Source organism: Fistularia commersonii, chromosome 30 (assembly GCF_037954325.1).
Source record: "Fistularia commersonii isolate RoL2024-O1a breed Wild chromosome 30, RoL_Fcom_v1.0, whole genome shotgun sequence".
Lineage (NCBI taxonomy): Eukaryota > Metazoa > Chordata > Actinopteri > Syngnathiformes > Fistulariidae > Fistularia > Fistularia commersonii.
In genome coordinates, this window is record NC_141313.1 from 7,862,901 (window position 1) to 7,881,227 (window position 18,327).

Sequence of the window (18,327 nt, forward strand, 5' to 3'; positions counted from 1 at the left end):
TCTGGCCAAGTCTGCAGCGAGGAAGGAAACGACACGATGGCAGCCTGCGGAAGGAGGAACCGACCTAAGTTACTCTTCCTCCTCTGCGGGGTCACTTTGCTGGGCTACCTGATATTTTTTAGACACGGCTCTGGGGACGTGAGCGGGGCGAGTCGCCGGGGGGCCCCCGGGGAGGGAGAGGCGGGCGCGGAGCAGCTGAATAGGCCGGTCTACCCGAAGCCCCCGTTGGATTTGAACGCCCCGGGTGAGCTGGGGAGGGCTGTCAAACTGGATCTGGACGAAGCTGGGAAAAAAGAAGAGGAGGCGAGCATCCAGATTCATCAAATAAACATCTATGTCAGTGATAAAGTGTCACTCCATCGCACTTTGCCGGAGAGGTGGAACCCACTGTGAGTACACACACACACACACACACACACACACACACACACACACACACACACACACACACACACACACACACACACACACACACATATTGCAGCTCCAAAGGCCCTATGTCTCCAGTCCAAAAACATCTTTGAGTGGTTGAGTACTTCCTCAACCACTGCAAGCAGTGTGGTTGAGGAATTACTTTGTATACTAAAGTACTCCATATTCCTGAGAATTTAAGACAAAGCTCACTTTCGGCACACTACATCTAGATTCCGGAAGAACTGTGCAGAGCAGCTGGCCTGCATCTTCACTTTCATTTTCAGGAAATCCCTCCAACTCTGCTGGGTGCCTCATCTCTGGAAAGGCTATTGTTGTCCTGGCGCCCATGACAAAAACACCAAAATCCCAGAATGACTTTGGGCCCATTGCGCTCACTTCCTTTGACATGAATGTCTTTGAGGAAATTTTGTGCACAACTCAGAGCAGGTTGGACCAGCTGCACTTCCCCTACAGAGAGGGTATGGGTGTTGGTGATGAAGTCAACACCCTATTCAACGTGGTTTTGGGTCAACTTGGAGGGGCACATGCTTTTCATCATCTGCTTTTTTATTGACTTTGCATCTGCTAATAACTGCATACAACAACATTTTAGCCAATCGCCTTACTAGCATGTACAACCTTGACCAGGGTATAGTAAGCTTGCAAGCTGACTTTTTAACCAGCAGAACACAGAGGGTAAATGTTGTTTTATCTGATGTGTCACTGGTCCCCCCCTAGGCCACCATTCTTTCACCACTTTTATTTATTTCATTACAAATGAGTGCTAAAGTCCTTATGCAAACTGAAAAATCAAGTTTGCAGATGACTGTGATTGTGTCGCTCCATAATAATGACTATGTCAATCACGGTTAGCTATTTTTATCGACTGGCGTGAGCGCTCATCCTTAGAAATTGGCGTTTCTAAAATGAGGGAAATGATAATTGGTTTTTGGAAGAAAATTGCGCTGAACTCCCCTGTTTTTAGTCATGGCCTGCCATTAGAAATGTACAGCAGTACAGATACCTGGGTACCATCTTTAAAAACAACCTGTGTGTCTGGGCTGAAGCCCACCAGCGCATGTGCTTGTATCGGAAGTTGAGATGTTTTACTGTGGGTCCTGTTTTTATGAAAATGTTTTATTGAGTCTGTTTTAACCTTCTCTTTTATTTGGTGTTTTGAGTCCCTCACTGTCAAAGACAGAAATAGGCTGAACAGCATAGTAAAAATGTGTAGTAGACTTGCGGGGATCAAACTGGTGCAGCTTTCTGTGCTATACAAGGTCAGAGTGAGGCTGTTGCCATCGGGCTGTTCCTTACTAATAGATAACAACGCTCATTCATAACCTTGCCTCATAAATAGATAATTAGAATTAGTGTACACTGTAACTTTCAAATGTAAAAAAAAATTAAAAATAAAGTTTCCAAATGTGCAGACTGTGTCTACTGCTGAGAGAAAGGTACTATTGCATTAGAAGTTTTGATAGTATTCATTGTTTAACTCCATATATTGATTGCTAAGATAATATTGGATATCATTTTTGACATTTTTTTTTGCTAATGTTCTCATAGTTTGCTTCACCCCCTTGCCCACCTAAGGGTTGTCTCGTTTGATGGATCTGTCAGGAAAGTTAAAACGAAATGAACCCTAAACATTTAAAAATGATGAAATGAAAAAATCAGCAGATAGTGAACATGAAATTTGGCTGGAAATGCTTCAATTGATTAAAAAAATATTAGCAAGTAAAATATTCTGTTGCTAAATTCGACCTTGGCAACTGTTGAATAGCAGTGTGCTCACAGTGTGTTTAAAGGTTGTAAAAAAATGTAAAAAAGACAAATCTATATGACGACTCCCACATAATGTTTACTTGAAACAGTGAGAGTATTACATTATGTGTTGTCTGTGTATCCTGCAGATGAAATGACCACGGTGGAGTTTCTTATCTTGTGATGATCAAAGTGCAAAGAGATTATTCTAACCACTGGTCAGCAGCGTCTCTCAGTCAAAATTATGGTCCATTTATCACCCAAGATAATCCACAAAATTAAATGCCAACTGGTTTCTGACAATGTATCCTCTGTCAACATGATCTATCAAAAAAAAAAAAAATCTTTGCACTTGTGCACCAAAAAGAAAAATTCCATTCACTCCCATTGTATTCAGAAGAAAGCTTGAAGTAGTTTGAAGTAGTTTGAAAAATACACTCAAAGAACAACTGTATACTGCATGTACTTCTTTCTTGAACTTACTCCACATTCTACTTTTGGCTGCCATTTTCTGAAGATTTGATTTATTGCTCTTTTTCATCAGATGATGTATTTATTTTTTTCTCAGAAAAGTATGCCAAGTTCATCAGTGCATTCTTTCCATACTGCAGCTGCAAAGAGCTGAAGTATGATTACAGGTCATTGCCGACGACGTCGGTGGTGATCGCCTTCTACAACGAGGCCTGGTCCACCCTGCTAAGAACGGTCCACAGTGTACTGGAGACGTCCCCTGATGTTCTGCTGAAGGAAGTGGTGCTGGTGGACGACTACAGCGATCGAGGTGAATGCCGACTCGCGGGAATGTGTTTAGCTAAGACGAGGTGAGGGACAGACACACAGGCAGGTTGGCAGGCACGAGACGAAGGTTGTGTTTTCTGGCACAGGCAGGTGTCAATCAGCGGTTCTCAGACAGGTGGTGGGTAAAGACTGGTACCCTGGCTATCCAGTCAAACAGATTCCGGAAGAAATTGAAACTAGGTGAGAGAAAATATCTGGCACATTCTGCCAATTTCATAGAAAATGGTTGAATAAATGAATCAGGCACATGACGTTATTAATCCATAGACATAGATGTCATAGATGTTATGACAAAAAGAATTAAGCATTAAAATCAAATGCATTTAATGGCACTACAAAGGGATGCCTCATATAATTGACGATATCTTGATCTTGGCCTAAAATGTTCATATTTTTGTGAAATTGACAGAACCATGATAGATTTTTATTTTGCTCAATTTTTGTGAAACTTAGTAGTTTTATTTTCTTCAAGCTCTCTAGTAAATGTGCACATTTCCAAAGTGGTTGTATTTGGTTTTGGGATCTGCTTGTGTGCCTCTTGAGTTAGTAGTATAATGTAATCTCAAGGGGAGGGACTTCTTTCCAGTCAGGCGGGAAACAAATGCAGATATATCTGTACAGGTCGTTGGCCAATAAATCATCATTTAGGAAACTAGCAGAAAAGCAAACTTTACCTTTCTAATAAAACTGGTCATAAAAATGACTGCGATGATTTTCTAGCATATGCTACAAATCTCCTGCTCCATGCTTGAGAAAACATACAGAAAATAAAATCATCATCCAAGAGTTATTGAATCAAAGCTCCATTAGCTATCAAATCGCTCACGTATTTGTGCTTCTTACACCTTCAGTCAATCCTCAATCTTACAGTTTCTATGTGTTGTAGTAGTAGTAGTAGTCGTAGTAGTAGTAGTAGTAGTAGTAGTATTACTACTACTACTACTACTACTACTACTACTACTACTACAACTACTACTAATAATAATAATAATAACACTTAGATTGATATTTTTATGTCTGCTTCACATACTCTAAATACTATGGTCCATTCATACCTTATCTTTCAGTTTTTTTTTCTTTTTCAGTTTTTATACAACAATCGAGCTGAAAAACTGCTGAAGGACAAATCAATCAATAAAATACATTACGGCCACGCAAGGAAGCCACCAGCGTGTTGCAATAGCACAAATTAAAGTAGAAATCTGCTGTTATAATAAGCCAATAATACTTTTCGCTCTGTCCCAGTGGCTATGAGGCCCTTATCAGTCTGCGCTGTTTCTCTAGCCAGAAGTCTCGAGAGAAACAACTGTGTCTGGCCTCTCTCTGGTTTGAGAGAATTATTCTTGTTGTAGACACTCCAGTACAGTGGTAGCCAGCAGCAGCCTCGATATTTCCATCAAAGTAGACGTCTTGTGGCGCACAGAGGAAAAATACAGCACCGAAAAGTTGAGGGAATATTGACAGACCCATTGTTCAGGAGAATACAGCAGACAAATATTTCCAGAGCTGATAGATTTTTAGCTGTAAGCAAGAACAGATCCTGGTGTTATCACATTTGTGTTTACACAAAGCGGGGTTCCAAATTACCGCCCATTGTCTTAACAAACAGTCCGTTAATTATGAATTTGATGTCAGTAAAAGCTGTTTGGATTTGTTTTTTGAGCTCTTGATCCCTCTCAAACCTGACTTGCAGTTACATATCTACATTTTGCAACGGTGTTTCTGTGTCGTCTCGCTCATCATTAATCAAATTGTGAAAGCAGTGCAGCATTTCAGTGGTTAGCGGCCTGGCCGGCCATTAAGGGTTGCCACATTCTTAGGGAGTGGTTGTACATTGTTTTGGCCCCTAACTCTGCACTGACTTGGCTATCCTTGTAAAATTATGATGAAATCAACCATGAGAAATGTTTTGAGACAGGTTTAATTTTACTCGTTAGGAGATGCTGTGAAGACATTGGAAAACAGAGGTACGAATAGGATATTTGATGGACTACAAGAATGTTTATTTTTATCCTGTAAATAAACCTTGAGGCCTCTAGGGTTGTCAAAAGACCATCTGGCAGAGGTTGTCTACCTAATTCACTCAGGCCTTGTTTTTGTTGTAATGTTTTTTCCTTGAGCCAAAACACATAACCAGTGTTTTTTTCTTTTTTTTTTTTCTAACAGCTTAACCAGCTGCTGTTGCTCAAATCTCCACTGTCCTTGTTTCACTTACATACTTAATGTTTGAAGTAACTTTGACAAGGGTGACCTTCAGACACAACCAAATCTCCCCACCCCTGATAAGATGTTCTGTTTGGTTTTCTTATATTTTCCCAATGTCCCAAAGCTCATTTGAAAGAGCCACTGGAGAAGTACATCGCAGGTTTGAGGAAAGTGCGTCTGATCCGGGCCACCAAGAGGGAGGGGTTGGTCCGCGCCCGTCTGCTTGGGGCATCCATCACCACGGGGGACGTGTTGACCTTCTTGGACTGTCACTGCGAGTGTCATCAGGGCTGGTTGGAGCCGCTCCTTCACAGGTGAGAAAGCCACATCAAACTGTAAGGATTAAGAGCCTGCTGATTTTTGCTGCACGCACAGAAAGCAGACAAAGATCCACCTAAGCTAACAATCTCAACTGTGTTTTCCCCCGTGAACAGTTTTTCCGTTTATCCACCAGGATCAAAGAGGAGCCGTCGGCAGTGGTGTGTCCTGTCATTGACGTGATCGACTGGAACACCTTTCAGTACCTGGGGAACTCTGGGGAACCTCAGATTGGGGGCTTTGACTGGCGATTGGTCTTTACATGGCACTCTGTCCCAGAGTATGAGCAGAAACGGCGCCGCTCACCCGTCGACGTCATCAGGTGTGCCTGCTGGACCTCCTGGCAAAATAATCATAATATTCCACTGAAAACATGACTGCAATTGCCAATAAATGAACTACGCTAGTTCGACACTTATAGAAAATGTTTCTGATTTTGTGAAACTTTTTTTCTTTCCCCAACTATCTAATTTCTCACTCATTTTTATTCCATTTTAAAACAATTTCTGTCTGTTTCTGTCCAGTTGTTTAAATTGGAAGATATGTATTACGTAATATGTATGTAATATGTATTAATATATATAACCAGCAATCTGTGTCATGATGTAAAGATGGATACTTTACATATGGAAAATCAGAGGATATTAGACATACTACAACCAGACACATACACACAGACTCACACACACACCAGCCCTAAGCTGAGCATTAATGCTTAGGTTTACTCTGTTAAATAGAAGAGTAAATATTAATGAGGTGCCTGATATTTAATTTGTGTGGACTCTTTCTGTAAACTTTTTCTCCTCTCTCTCTGTCCCTTCAGATCACCAACTATGGCAGGTGGCCTGTTTGCTGTGAGCAAAAAGTACTTCCATTATCTAGGGACTTATGACACGGGGATGGAGGTATGGGGAGGAGAGAATCTGGAATTCTCCTTCAGGGTAAGAAATGGTCCTCTGTTTGATAAGTGAAAAACCAAATATGCATATTTACTTGCAGCCCCCTTCCAGCCTCCTCTCTGACACCGTGCATATCAGGACATGGCACGGCAGTGTAATATAATTGATAATGTAGATTTGACTGGATACGAGGGGTTTGAGCTTTGTTTGGTGTTTTTCCCCCATTTTTCTGGTTCTTTAGGATGTAGACTAAAGATTTGAGCTTTTTCTAAAGGTTTCCGTGCACTCTAAATTTTTTTTTGACACATTGCACTTGTAAAATGAACAGGCCATTGACAATTTTTTTGATGTGAAATGCGTTGTTATATCCTCAGCAGGAAACCCCTTTGTTCCTTTTTTAGTATGAGTGTCTCACAAGAAGAGAACAGCAACCCTTCTTTACCCAGCCTTTTCAAGGCAGGAACATAGCACCACTGTTGTGCCTTTTTTTTTTTTTTTTTTTTTTTTTTATGAACGAGGAGATGGATTGGGGAAGAGATAATCCTCCTCTCTGGCAGCACAGGGGGCCACAAAGACACATTCTGTTGTGTAAATGGGACAGTCAGAACAGTGGAGCAGTCTTTTTAAAAACATTGGTCTGAAATGTAAGATGAAGTTTTTATGACCGGGGGTCCTTCATTGATATCCATTTAGCGAGTGTTGGTAAAGAGAGTTCCAGAAAATGTTTGTGGATGCCACAAATTAGGATGTATGTTTTAGATCGATAGAAATTTGGAGCTGTTAAGTTTTAATCAGCCCAGAAAATTGCTGTTGCAACTCTCAACAAAACAGTTTTTCCATTTGTCGGATGCTCCACAACAAGGCTTTGCTTTGTGCTGCCGGATCAAATCATGGCCAGGAGGCTAACCAAACCCTTGTGCTTCTGTTGTTGATATCCATTAGATTTGGCAGTGTGGAGGCAGCCTGGAGATCCACCCCTGCTCTCATGTAGGCCACGTGTTTCCTAAAAAGGCGCCTTACTCACGGAGCAAAGCTCTGGCAAACAGCGTGAGAGCTGCTGAGGTCTGGATGGACGAATACAAAGAGATCTACTACCACCGAAACCCCCACGCACGGCTGGTTAGTATTCACAGATGGTGCGCGTGCTTACTTGTGTGTGTTTGTGTGTGCACGCTCACGTGCGCGTGTGAGTGAAGCATGTGCACACTTCATTGGTGCCGGACCTAATATATTGTTTGCAGCTCTGTTGAGCAGACATCTCCGAATTGACTGAATTACTTGTCCTTTTAAAGAGCCTTGCAGCCTGCTCCATCACTAACCTGTTTGATTAATCACATTTCACTCGTGCACACACACTCTTCAAACACCCCCGCCCCACACACAATCATAAAATGATATGTTGGCTCTTTAACAAATTGCATTTCATACGCCTTGCTCCTGCCATGGTGTCAAAACACCTCTGATTAAGTGACACGTTGGATACATGAGCACCAGACACCCTGGCTACCTTTCCATGCCACACGGTGCCGGCGGTGTCAACCACCTGTCCTTGACAGAGCAGGGCACCCATGGGGCGCCTGGCCGCTGTGTTCCTGCATGTGTGACAGTGTAATTAAGTGGAGAAGCCCTATAAACACTGATCAGGTTGTGCTCATCTCCCTGAGAGGAGACAGCCTTGCCAACCTGCAGTGGTCCAACAAACCCAATACGACATGTTCCCCGCGGTGTCGTCCAAAGAACCGACTACTCACCATGCCCCTGTCCTCCAGTGACCCGAGTTTGTCTCTGTAGGGCAGGCCAAGACAGCAGAGTGTACAATTATCCTCTACCTTTGTTCTGCCGGCAGAGAACAAGCCATTACCAGCCAGTCACACAGGCATCGAGAACATCTTGTCCACTGAAATCAGTCAGATTTTTGTCACTCTTTCAAATTGATTTAGGGGAAAAAAATCCAAATGTTTTTGGCTTAATTTTCTGTGTGGAGACGCTGATGTAAAACAGCTTCTGAGTCTGATAAAATACAGGATCTCATTGCGGTTTTTACTGTGAAGGTATCTTTGCAGGAGTCTTCTTTACAAGACTACTTGTCTGCAAGGGAGAAAATGAAGTCAGCATTAGGGTGTGATCAGCCAGTCCACATTTTATTCTAGACTGCATTTCCAGTCATAGAGTGGACCGTTGCCACAGTGACTCCTGAAGGCTGTCTCTCCTACTTAGAGCACTGAGTTAAAGTTTCCTTTTGGCTGTCAAAGAAATCCTGTGTTTGTTTTGTTAATTCTTTTATATGGTTTGTTTATTCTGGTTTGGTTCACTCAAAGGCAGTCGATTATTTGCAGGTACACCCAAATCACATTCACACCCGGAAGCCAACCAGTACAACTGCATTTTGATCCGCTGCCACTGAAGCAGTTGGGGTTTAGGACCTGGCTCAACAGCAGTTCAGTGGCCGTAATGATGCTTTTAATTCACCCAAATGTTTTCTTGCTGACACTGCCATGTGACTCTGTTGGCTCTAGATGAGTTACAGTCATTGCTGTTTGCCAGTGTTCAACCCCCAGGCCCGGTTCCTTGAATCCTTATACACAAAAGAGTCTGAAATATCACAATCCCTTGCTCTCTTTCCTTCTTTGAGGAACTTGATTTCAAACTTTTTAGTTCTAGTCTTATGCATTCTCTTAAAATATCTATCCATCTGCATATCTTTATGTAGGACCAAACTTTCTCTTGGTTTAATGATTATAATTGCCTTTGGTCATATAATTCTCCTCATCACTTTCCCTCAAGTGCATCATTTCAGCCTTCATTTTTTGCCAGACCTGAATTTTAATTACATTAATATTCAATAAACAGGAAAACTAGAAGCATTCACATTTTCTGCAGTTTCTAAATACACGGAGGTAATTTGTTTTCACATCATCAAAGCTCTGTCTTTGTCAGGGCTGCACTATAATCAGAAGTCTTCAGTGCTTTTAGCAAATAATTTAGTGTCTCATAAGTAATAAACTGAATTTATGTGGTCTTTGAAAATGTCTGTGACACAGGGATCCCGATGAGGGGCTGTGAGGCTCTCAGAGTGTTAGTGCTTAAATACATAATACCGTGTCAAATAAATCATTTTAATTTTGTCGCAGCCGTATTCTGTCTTGCACTTTAAGAGTTTTGTTTGTTTGTTTTTTTTTAACCTGTACAGTGAGCCTGTCACACGACTAAACTTTTGAGGGTAACTGTCAAAAAACTTTCTTTTTATAAAAGGAACACACGCATACACAGAGTCCATGGAGTGCAGCATTGCAACAGTTACCAGTTGCTAAGAAGAAGCTTGTTGTATGATTATGGTTCCCTGTTAAAAAGCTCTCAGCAAACATTTTTTTTCAGTGTTGTTTTTTTCAGAGCTGTGCCAGTAGTGTTTGCGCCACTTTGTTCTATCAGTCTTCTCTATGACTGAGCTCCCTTAACCCACACCACTCACCAAAAGGATCCCTATCAATGCATAGCACCGTGGGCAACAGAGAAAAACATGAGCCACAGTTACCTGGGCAAATTTAAAAACCTTTCTCATTTGGGGGCCTGAGCATCACATCACAAGTTTTACCACAGAGTCCCGGGGCTAGTGAAGTTGAAACATCTGTGAATGTGCTTCTGTTGTTTATCCACTGCCCATTTACCCATTTATAACACTAAATCTTTTTACTCCCTTCTTTATCAAATTGGCCTCTAGTTACTCTTTGAGTCATTTTCCCTTGACCGTCTACAGATCCATATATTGAAGTGTAGATCCTTTTTAACGTGTGTCCCTCTTTAGCGTTTCAGTAGCACATTGCTATTAGGCGGTGCTCCCTGTTGACCCCACTGATGCCGCAGTGACCTGCTCTCACCCTCAGTCTCACCTGGTGAGCCTCACTCCTCCCTTACAGGACCAGGTCCCCTGGTAATCTCTCCTAATCAAATAAGTCGATGAAGGATCAATTAGAGCTGTGGCAAACAGCCAACATCCATCATCCTGCAAAGCTGATTCCTCCAGCTGAACGTATGTGCCACGGCAAATCAGAGCAGAGTCTTTGCACTGTACCTCATTACTCATCATCACCGTTGTGTGTCTAACCATGAACGTGGGAATCTATTTAGATCTCACTTCAGATACTGTTCGCACTCATTAACCTTGAGTTTCTTCGAATTTGGAGAATTTCACTCTAAATTTTTACCGGGTTAAAAGTCCATTGCTTGTGTAGGAGCGGCGTCTTGTCTGTGTTGTGTTTTGGAACAGCTATAGATGGCGCTCTTGTTTCCACAGAGATATCGCATTTACTGTTTTGACACCATTTGATAAATGGATAACTCTGATCTGTGTTTTTTTTGTTTTTTTTTTTAGGAGGCATATGGAGACGTTACGGAGCGCAAGAAGCTCCGAGAGAAGTTGGGTTGTAAAAACTTCAAGTGGTTTCTGGACAATGTTTACCCCGATATTCCTGTCCCTGAAGATCGACCTGGCATGTTCGGAATGGTGAGAATGGGGGAAAAAAATGTTTTAAGTTGGATTGTGTCCTATTGAAATGCCCATTGAAGGCAAAAGAGAGAAACCTTATTAAGAAAGTACCAAAATACTTAAAAAGCTCAGCATTTTTTCACCCTGATATGAATTGCAGCTTTACTCTCTCCAGTGGTTTACAAAGCTGAAATGATAAAAATAAACAAATTGCTCTGCTGACTGATGAAACTGCTTTATGCTCTCTGCAGCTGAAAAACCGGGGCAAGGCCCGCTATTGCTTTGACTACAACCCCGCAGATGAAAATGTGGTGGCAGGCCAGAGGGTCATTCTCTACCCGTGTCACGGCATGGGACAGAACCAGGTATTGAGACCCTTTTGGAAGAAAGAAAGAAAAAGAGGCTAATAGCACCTAATTTCCTTGAAGTTAATCATAGTCTGATCAGATGTGTGAATTGAGGTCTAGCTTTCTTCAGGACTGGCCGTGAAAGCGGTCATCATGCATCAGATCTCGGTCCGCAGGTGATAAGTGCGTCGTGTCTCTGATTGCCTTGGATTGGAAGACCACACTGTTCCTCTAAATTACACAAACAGATTCTGTTTTACATCATAAGGCACTTTGATATATAAAAAAATATCAAACATCTGTGATTTGGTTAGACAGGAGCAAGCTGATAAATAGACACAGCTCTGTATTGTTTTTAATTTCCTCTTCCTCAGACCAGGCATGGGGAATACGTGGCCGCCTCCTGTCAGTTGGAAACATGAAATTTGGTCTTTTTCTAAAGGAAATGATTAACGTGTTCATTTGCATAAAGAGGAAGAAAGTGAGAATCGATCACAAGTACCCACTCGAGATGCATCCTAATGCCTGGTGTGAAGTGAAGATGACCTTGCTGAGCAGTTCTATCCCTCCACTTCTAACAGCCCTCTAAAACAGCAGCAATCAGCACAACTACTCTGCGTTTTTCAAAAAAAGAAGTTATTTTTGCAATAAGCCACAAAAGTTTGTAGTATCATTTTTAAACATGAACAGGCCATGGACATGGCTGCATGAAATAGAAAATTGAGAACTTTGCCTTTGTCCTCTGTGGTTGAGACAAAAATGGTGTTGCTAAGATTGCCATTGTCATACTTGTAGCTTTTTGTGGACACTCACTGGTGTTGTGTCTGCATAGTGGTGGGCTCCAGCACTCAGGTTGCTGCTACACCAACACGTTTCTCAATTTGCAGAAGCACAGGGGGTTGTCACACCTGGATTCTGTAGGATTTTTGATTTTAACACTTTCCCTTACATTGACTTCGCAAACAGTTGTAAAAGTAAAATTCAAATTTTCACACAGAAAACAGCTGAGGAAATGCATATTTCAATTTGGGGGATTTCATAGTTTTTAAACTATTGCCAAACTTTTTTTTTTGAAATGGATTAAAACAAAAAAAAAAGGGTTTTTGAATGCTGCAGTGACACAGCACCTGTGCCGATGTTACCCTGTTTCTTTGAAACAATATCACACACCTTTGCGTGCACTGATTCTCTGCTCAGTTTTCAGGCTCCATCCTTCTGTTATGTCTGAAATTACCCAGCTGTTGTGTTTCCCTCCCCCAGTTCTTCGAGTTCTCCATGGAGGGAGAGATCCGCTACAACACCAGGGAACCTTCTGGATGCATCGTAGGGGATAACATCAGCACGTACCTGACCATGCAGCTGTGCAGCAAACGGGGCCAGTCAGTGCCAGCGGACCAGAAGTTTGTCTTTCGAAAGGTAATGAATATTTTCTTTTTATATGTGCTCTGTGTTTTTACAAGATCCTACCAGAAAGGAAGAGAAAAGTAAAGGTATGACGATTTCAGGGAACGGGGCTGTGTCTGTGAGTGTGATTTTTTTTTTTTTCTCTTATTTTGATATTACAGTTATACTTTCATTTCCGAGTTTAATTTGTTCTGTAACTAAGCTTGTATCTCAATCGACTTGTATATCAAATAACATTGCCCCTTTAAAATGAATTGAAATGCTATTATTCTGTTCCAGACCCCTGTTTTTAAATGTGAAAAATATACTTTTAGGGATAACAAATGATGTAGAAAATCACATGATAAAAGAGAATGTAGAGAAATAAACTGGTTCAATTTAGTCTATATACCATAAGGATTGGACTAAGATGCTGGGGGCGTTGGCAAAGGAGGTGATCAGCAGAGGATGTTGGGGGACTTTTTTCATTTTCTGCTCTATTGCTTAACTTATTCGTGATGCACTTAATGCTGAGATGTATTGCCATACTGAACTTGCACACTATACTTCACTTTATCGCAAATCTCCGTTCATATGGCAAACCAAAATATCAACTGGGCGACTCGAATTTTTTCAAATTTGAAAGTAGATGCACTCGTAAGTCAAGGTTCCTCTTTATCCCTTGTGGCTTGTTAACAGCACAGGAATATATGATGTTGGCACTGCCGCCTCACTGCAAGAAGGTTGCTGGTTCGAGTCCGACTGGGTTTTGTCGAGGTCGTCTGGTTTTCCTCCCACAGTGGCATACATGCATATTGATATTTTCACTGTAGTCATTTAAGAAATTGCTCTGAAGTATTAATGGTTTGTATGTGGCCCGGGGATTGACCCTTGTGCTCACCCAATGACACTCGTGATTGCTTCGTGACCTATGACAAAATAGAGAATGAATGAATGAATGGGTGGTTGCTGTGCAGTCAGCTTATTGGATCAGGTGATGCTGGCCTTCTAAAGAGACAATATGTATAGATGCATTTAATGACCAAGATTAAAACTTTCCAATATTTTATGCATGAAAGATCTGTTCATGTTATTTAAATTCTGTTTATTTTTTTGTGAATGCAGTTTGTAATGTCAGGATGTCAAAATGCTGAGCCTTGTTATTTAGCACATTGATGTCAGCTGATATTGATATTGTGGTGTTGTGTTAACTATGCAATGCTTAGTGACTTGCCATTTTACTGCCTTTTGTTACTGATGGATGTTCAAGGTGGATTTAAACCTCAGACTTCATCTTTTGTTAAAATGTAACAGCCTACTGTTGACAAATTTGATGTCAAGTGCAGTTGGTTGTCGCAGACTATTCATCAAAATTATTTTCCGATGAAGAAGGTCCCTGGTTCGATTACTTTCTGTGTGTAATTTGCATGTTCTCCCCCGTGTTCCTCCAGGCTTTTCCGGTTTCCACTGACCGTCCAATAATGTGTTGTAGGTTCATTCGGAGACCCCAGATTGCCAATGCGTGAAAATGAATATTGTGCTTGCATTCACTGAGGGGACATTTTCTGCACCCTGCTGTTTCCAGGATGGGAGCCTCCTCCACGTGATCAGCCAGAAGTGTGTGGGAGCGACGGACAACACGGACAACGGCTCGCCGGCCCCAGTGCTTCAGGCCTGCTCTGAAAGCCTCCACCAAAAGTGGTTCTTTGTGGAAAGAATGTAATGGTCTCAGCATAAAATATTAAAACGTGTTCAGTTCAGGGCCTGTATCCTTTAGAGGGATATTGCTGGATTAACTCGCCTAATATTTTTTTAAATATATTTTTGCCTTGCCCTGAAAGGAGCCTAGAGGAAGAAGCTGTTATGCTCCCCTTCCAAACCTCTCCCTTTGCACATTTTGCTCTTGCTGGAATTAATGGACCAAAAGTTGATCATTCTGTTGTTAAGTACTTACTTTCTTAAGTGCTTGGTAAATATATAGCAAAATGTTTTTTTTTTTTCCTGCTTCGAGGCTGTTGCTGGGAAACGGGAGCCTTATGGGATTGACATTGTTTTTTTTTTAATCAAGAGGATGCTTGAGAACTGAAAACTAGCTGTATAGAACTCTACATGGCAGCATTTCTTGATGCTTCTTTTCCTGACTTTGTACTGGCACAGGCTCACAGTGGAGTGTGCACATCCGTCAGAAAAGAAGCAGACGCCTCATATATCTGTCATGAAGCCTGAGCGGGTGGCTTGGTATGTCATGAACAAGCCTTGGTTTTTTTTTTTTTTTCAAATCATGTTTGCAGCTTCTCCTGCAGAGGGGGCCAGCGCTCCTCTCTGCAAGTCCTCCCCCTTTGCTGCTGCTGTGTTGTCTGTTTGTAAACACAAAGTGGGACAAATCTTCAGGTATTGGATTGAGGAATACTTATGGGGGCATTTCGAGCGTCTGCTCTCACAATGGTGGTTTCCAGAAAAGCCATAGATTCCAGGGCCTCGTGCCAGTACCTCTTCATTTGGGAACTACTGATCACTTGAGGAGCTCCAGTCTTGGACTCTTTCTTCTCTGACTAAAATCCTTTTTTGCTGCAAACTTGACTGAAGGCTAGGTTTTGTAAACTTATCCTACTTGTGTTTTTTCAGCTTCAAAAGACATCGTAGCCACATTTAATGGATTTTCTTCCTTTATTGTCGGGAGAGTGTTTTTTTTGCCTTTCTAATTTAGGTGTTTTTAAGATTAGACTCTGCTACAGTCTGCATTTATTGTTCGTAAGTGCAAACATTGCATGGTCAGACCTGGAGCTTCCATCTTGGAGCCCAGACAGTGCCTGACTGAGGAGTGGACGAGGAAATCTAATGATTTTCAGAGCATTTCACCTGGTGTTGACAATTTGAAACGAGCTGAACGAAACGTGGAAACATTGGTTAGCGTTCTGACAGGATCCAGATCGTGAGCGATCCCGGAACGCAGCTGGGCACAGAGCCCGTTGACGTCGCAGACACCCGACGACAGACCCTCCCGCCTCGAGCCGTGGTCACCTGTGCGGCTTCTCCCTCAGGCTGCACGGAGGAGGAGCAAACAGTCCTCTGCGTCTCCAGAGTGCTGGGTTGCCAGATGGCAGCCCGATTGATTTTTCTGGTCCTCCTCCAATTTTTTTTATCGTCACATCTCCTTCCCTGTGTCAGAGGTGACGAGCTGAGGGTTTATCCTTTCGACTCGGACCAGCCAAATCCTCTTCATTCGAGTTTGTATGCTCGTGCGATGGTCGATTCTTGAATGGAAGTCTCTGAGAGTCCGGTTTTTGACAGTGAAAGTGGATAATGGAGGTGTGTGTGTGTGAAGCAATCAGTGACCTCCCCTTACCATTAACCTTCACAGGCTGTTGGCCCAGTCTCTCAGGAGCTCTGTCGGGAATTGATGTTCAGGGGGCTGATCGTACGGAGATGGATTTTTGCAATTGATTCTGAAAGTATACTTACACTCACAATAAGATAAATGGATCAGCAAAAAAGTAGTATTTTTTTTGTTGTATCTCGACGTGGAATTTAATCGAAATGTTTTTGTTTGCCAGGTGTAATAAATGCACCATAGCGGGAAAATATCACTGTTGCAGGAAATTGCAACATGTATTTAAAGAAATTCTAAACCTCACAATAAGCCATGTGCACACGTGAAAAAAAAGGAAAATGTTTGGAGATCCTTAATTATTAACATTAATAAATACCAGGCACATTTAGGCTCTGAGAGACGTACAGCGTATTAGTTGAGCGTGTACTTTTGATTTTTACTTTTCCTTTTTTTTTTTTTTTTTTTTTCCAATGGGAAATCTCCATTGCAGTGGTTCTCACCTGTGATTGGTCGGAAATTCTGGGAGTTGAACGTCGAACGATTCAATGCACCGAAGCAAATTTGAAAAATAGACAAAAATCTCTACTTCAGGATATCACTAAATATTAAATAGCCAGCAGTTCACCTTGATCCAGCACCATAGTACTGGGATGCTTTTGATACAGCAAAGTTGAATTTTATCAAAACCATTTTTAACCGCAAACACCAGGATCTGATGACCCTCTGGTCTTTCTGAGGCGGACGCAACACTACATTTTATGCTTGAAGCTACTGGTTCTTCTGTTCTCATTCAGTTTTGCGTTTACATTTTATAAAGTCTATTTGGCTGCGCGATGTCAATTTCATCCCTGCCCTCAACTGTTGTGCATTCGGAGAGGACGGGAGGACCTCCTGTTTGAGTTTGAGCGAGGGAACAGTTGGTGCAGAGGAGGAGAGAAAGGAACAACAGCAGTTCTAAATGAAAATAATAAACAGAGGCACTTTCATATTAGCTTGTCACGCGCAGCACTGGCCCAGCTGTAATCCACATTCAGTTTTGGGGGCCACGTACAGGCAGCCTGCATGTGTGGCTGCCCAGCAGGTCTGCGTACATTGGGAGGTCTTCTCCCCGCTGCTGGTAGTTCACTAGGAGAGTGGCTGTGCTGATTAGAGTGCCAAACGCAGAGTTCATCCTAAAAACAGCAAAGTGACGCAGCTGTATTTTGAATTCAGAGAAGTTGGTGTTGAACTTAAAAATCGGCAACATTAATGCAAAGACAATGGTCTATTCTGCTTCGGTAACAAACTAATTCTCGAGATGAATCTGAAAGAGACAGTGCTCGGATACATTTGTGTTTCCTCTGCCTGAGGGGGGAGAGGTGTGTCTGGCGCTGAGGGGGAAGTCTTCGTTACTGGCGTTAAATAGAAAGTGACGTGATATTTGTTGAGAAAGTTGCCTTGAGTTGGCAGCAGTCTTTTGAATTACCGCTGCAGCGTGCAGGTGCCTCTCAGACGCTGCATGGAGTGTGACGGCCGGTGGTTAAACTCAATACGCCCGCTCCCTTTAGCGTCCAGCAATACCAAAGAACATTCGCTACCCTGACTCTGCAGTTAACATGTTCATGAGATCATCCCAGATTATAATCTTGAGGGCCGGCGTTCTTGGAGCTTATTGCTTCCTTGCAGATTAAATATGAAGGGTTTTACATCGTTCGAAATATACTGAGATCATTTTTCATTCTTCACGGGTGCTTCTGTCAGCTTGTGTCTGATTGTGCCGTTACACTCGACCCTTAAAGAACAGCACTGTTTGTTTTAAGACTGATGGCTACTTCTTGTTTTTTTTTTTTTTTTTAAAGTTGAGAGATTTCAGGATAATGGGAAACATGCAAAATAACATTGCTGTGATTCACCATATCTGGTGTTCGTTGCCGTCAGTTACCCTCGTGGCCTTATGGTGTTTGGAAAATGAAGGATGTATTGAACATCGATTTGTATTTTGCGCAGTCCAATAAATGGACTGTATCTGATGTCTCTGTACCTTTGTTTTCTTTCAAATGTTGTCTGCTGAGTCTAAAAGAAGTTAAAAACAAAGGTAACATAGGGTTGTGCTCTTCATCCCTCTTATGTTGTATACTTGTATTTATGTATAAATACTAACAACACTAATAGCAAGCCTCATTGTTTATTGAAAGTGTTCACATCCTTGAAGGAAAACACTTTTTTTGGGAAACTTCAGCACTCCAGAAATGTGCATGCGATCAAAGCTGAATGCTCCCTGCTCCTACGGAGTGGTTGCCAACGGTATCTCTAACCTGTCTATCAAAAGTCAAAAAATCATTTTAGCAAATGACAAAACCTCTCATGTCACTTCCATTCACGTTCATGAAATAATGATTAAAA

The 18,327-nt window shown here is 41.9% G+C and overlaps 1 protein-coding gene across 1 annotated transcript; it reads left to right on the forward strand.

Annotated features, from left to right (window-relative positions):
* Positions 1-18,093, forward strand: galnt12 (UDP-N-acetyl-alpha-D-galactosamine:polypeptide N-acetylgalactosaminyltransferase 12). The gene is made up of 10 exons (XM_086178023.1): positions 1-389; positions 2,793-2,962; positions 5,309-5,498; positions 5,639-5,824; positions 6,326-6,443; positions 7,344-7,520; positions 10,771-10,902; positions 11,136-11,249; positions 12,492-12,647; positions 14,200-18,093. Exons 1-10 carry the CDS (start codon positions 37-39, stop codon positions 14,335-14,337), a joined length of 1,734 nt encoding a protein of 577 aa, XP_086034149.1. The 5' UTR covers positions 1-36; the 3' UTR covers positions 14,338-18,093.
* Positions 18,094-18,327: the final 234 nt, after the last annotated feature.

What these genes read in the sequence shown, in the direction of transcription:
- galnt12 (XM_086178023.1), top strand. Translation starts at nt 37, where the DNA reads ATGGCAGCCTGCGGAAGGAGGAACCGACCTAAGTTACTCTTCCTCCTC. An exon ending in CCGGAGAGGTGGAACCCACT is followed by an intron (nt 390 to 2,792) that starts GTGAGTACACAC and finishes TCCATACTGCAG; the next exon opens with CTGCAAAGAGCTGAAGTATG. An exon ending in TCACCCGTCGACGTCATCAG is followed by an intron (nt 5,825 to 6,325) that starts GTGTGCCTGCTG and finishes CTGTCCCTTCAG; the next exon opens with ATCACCAACTATGGCAGGTG.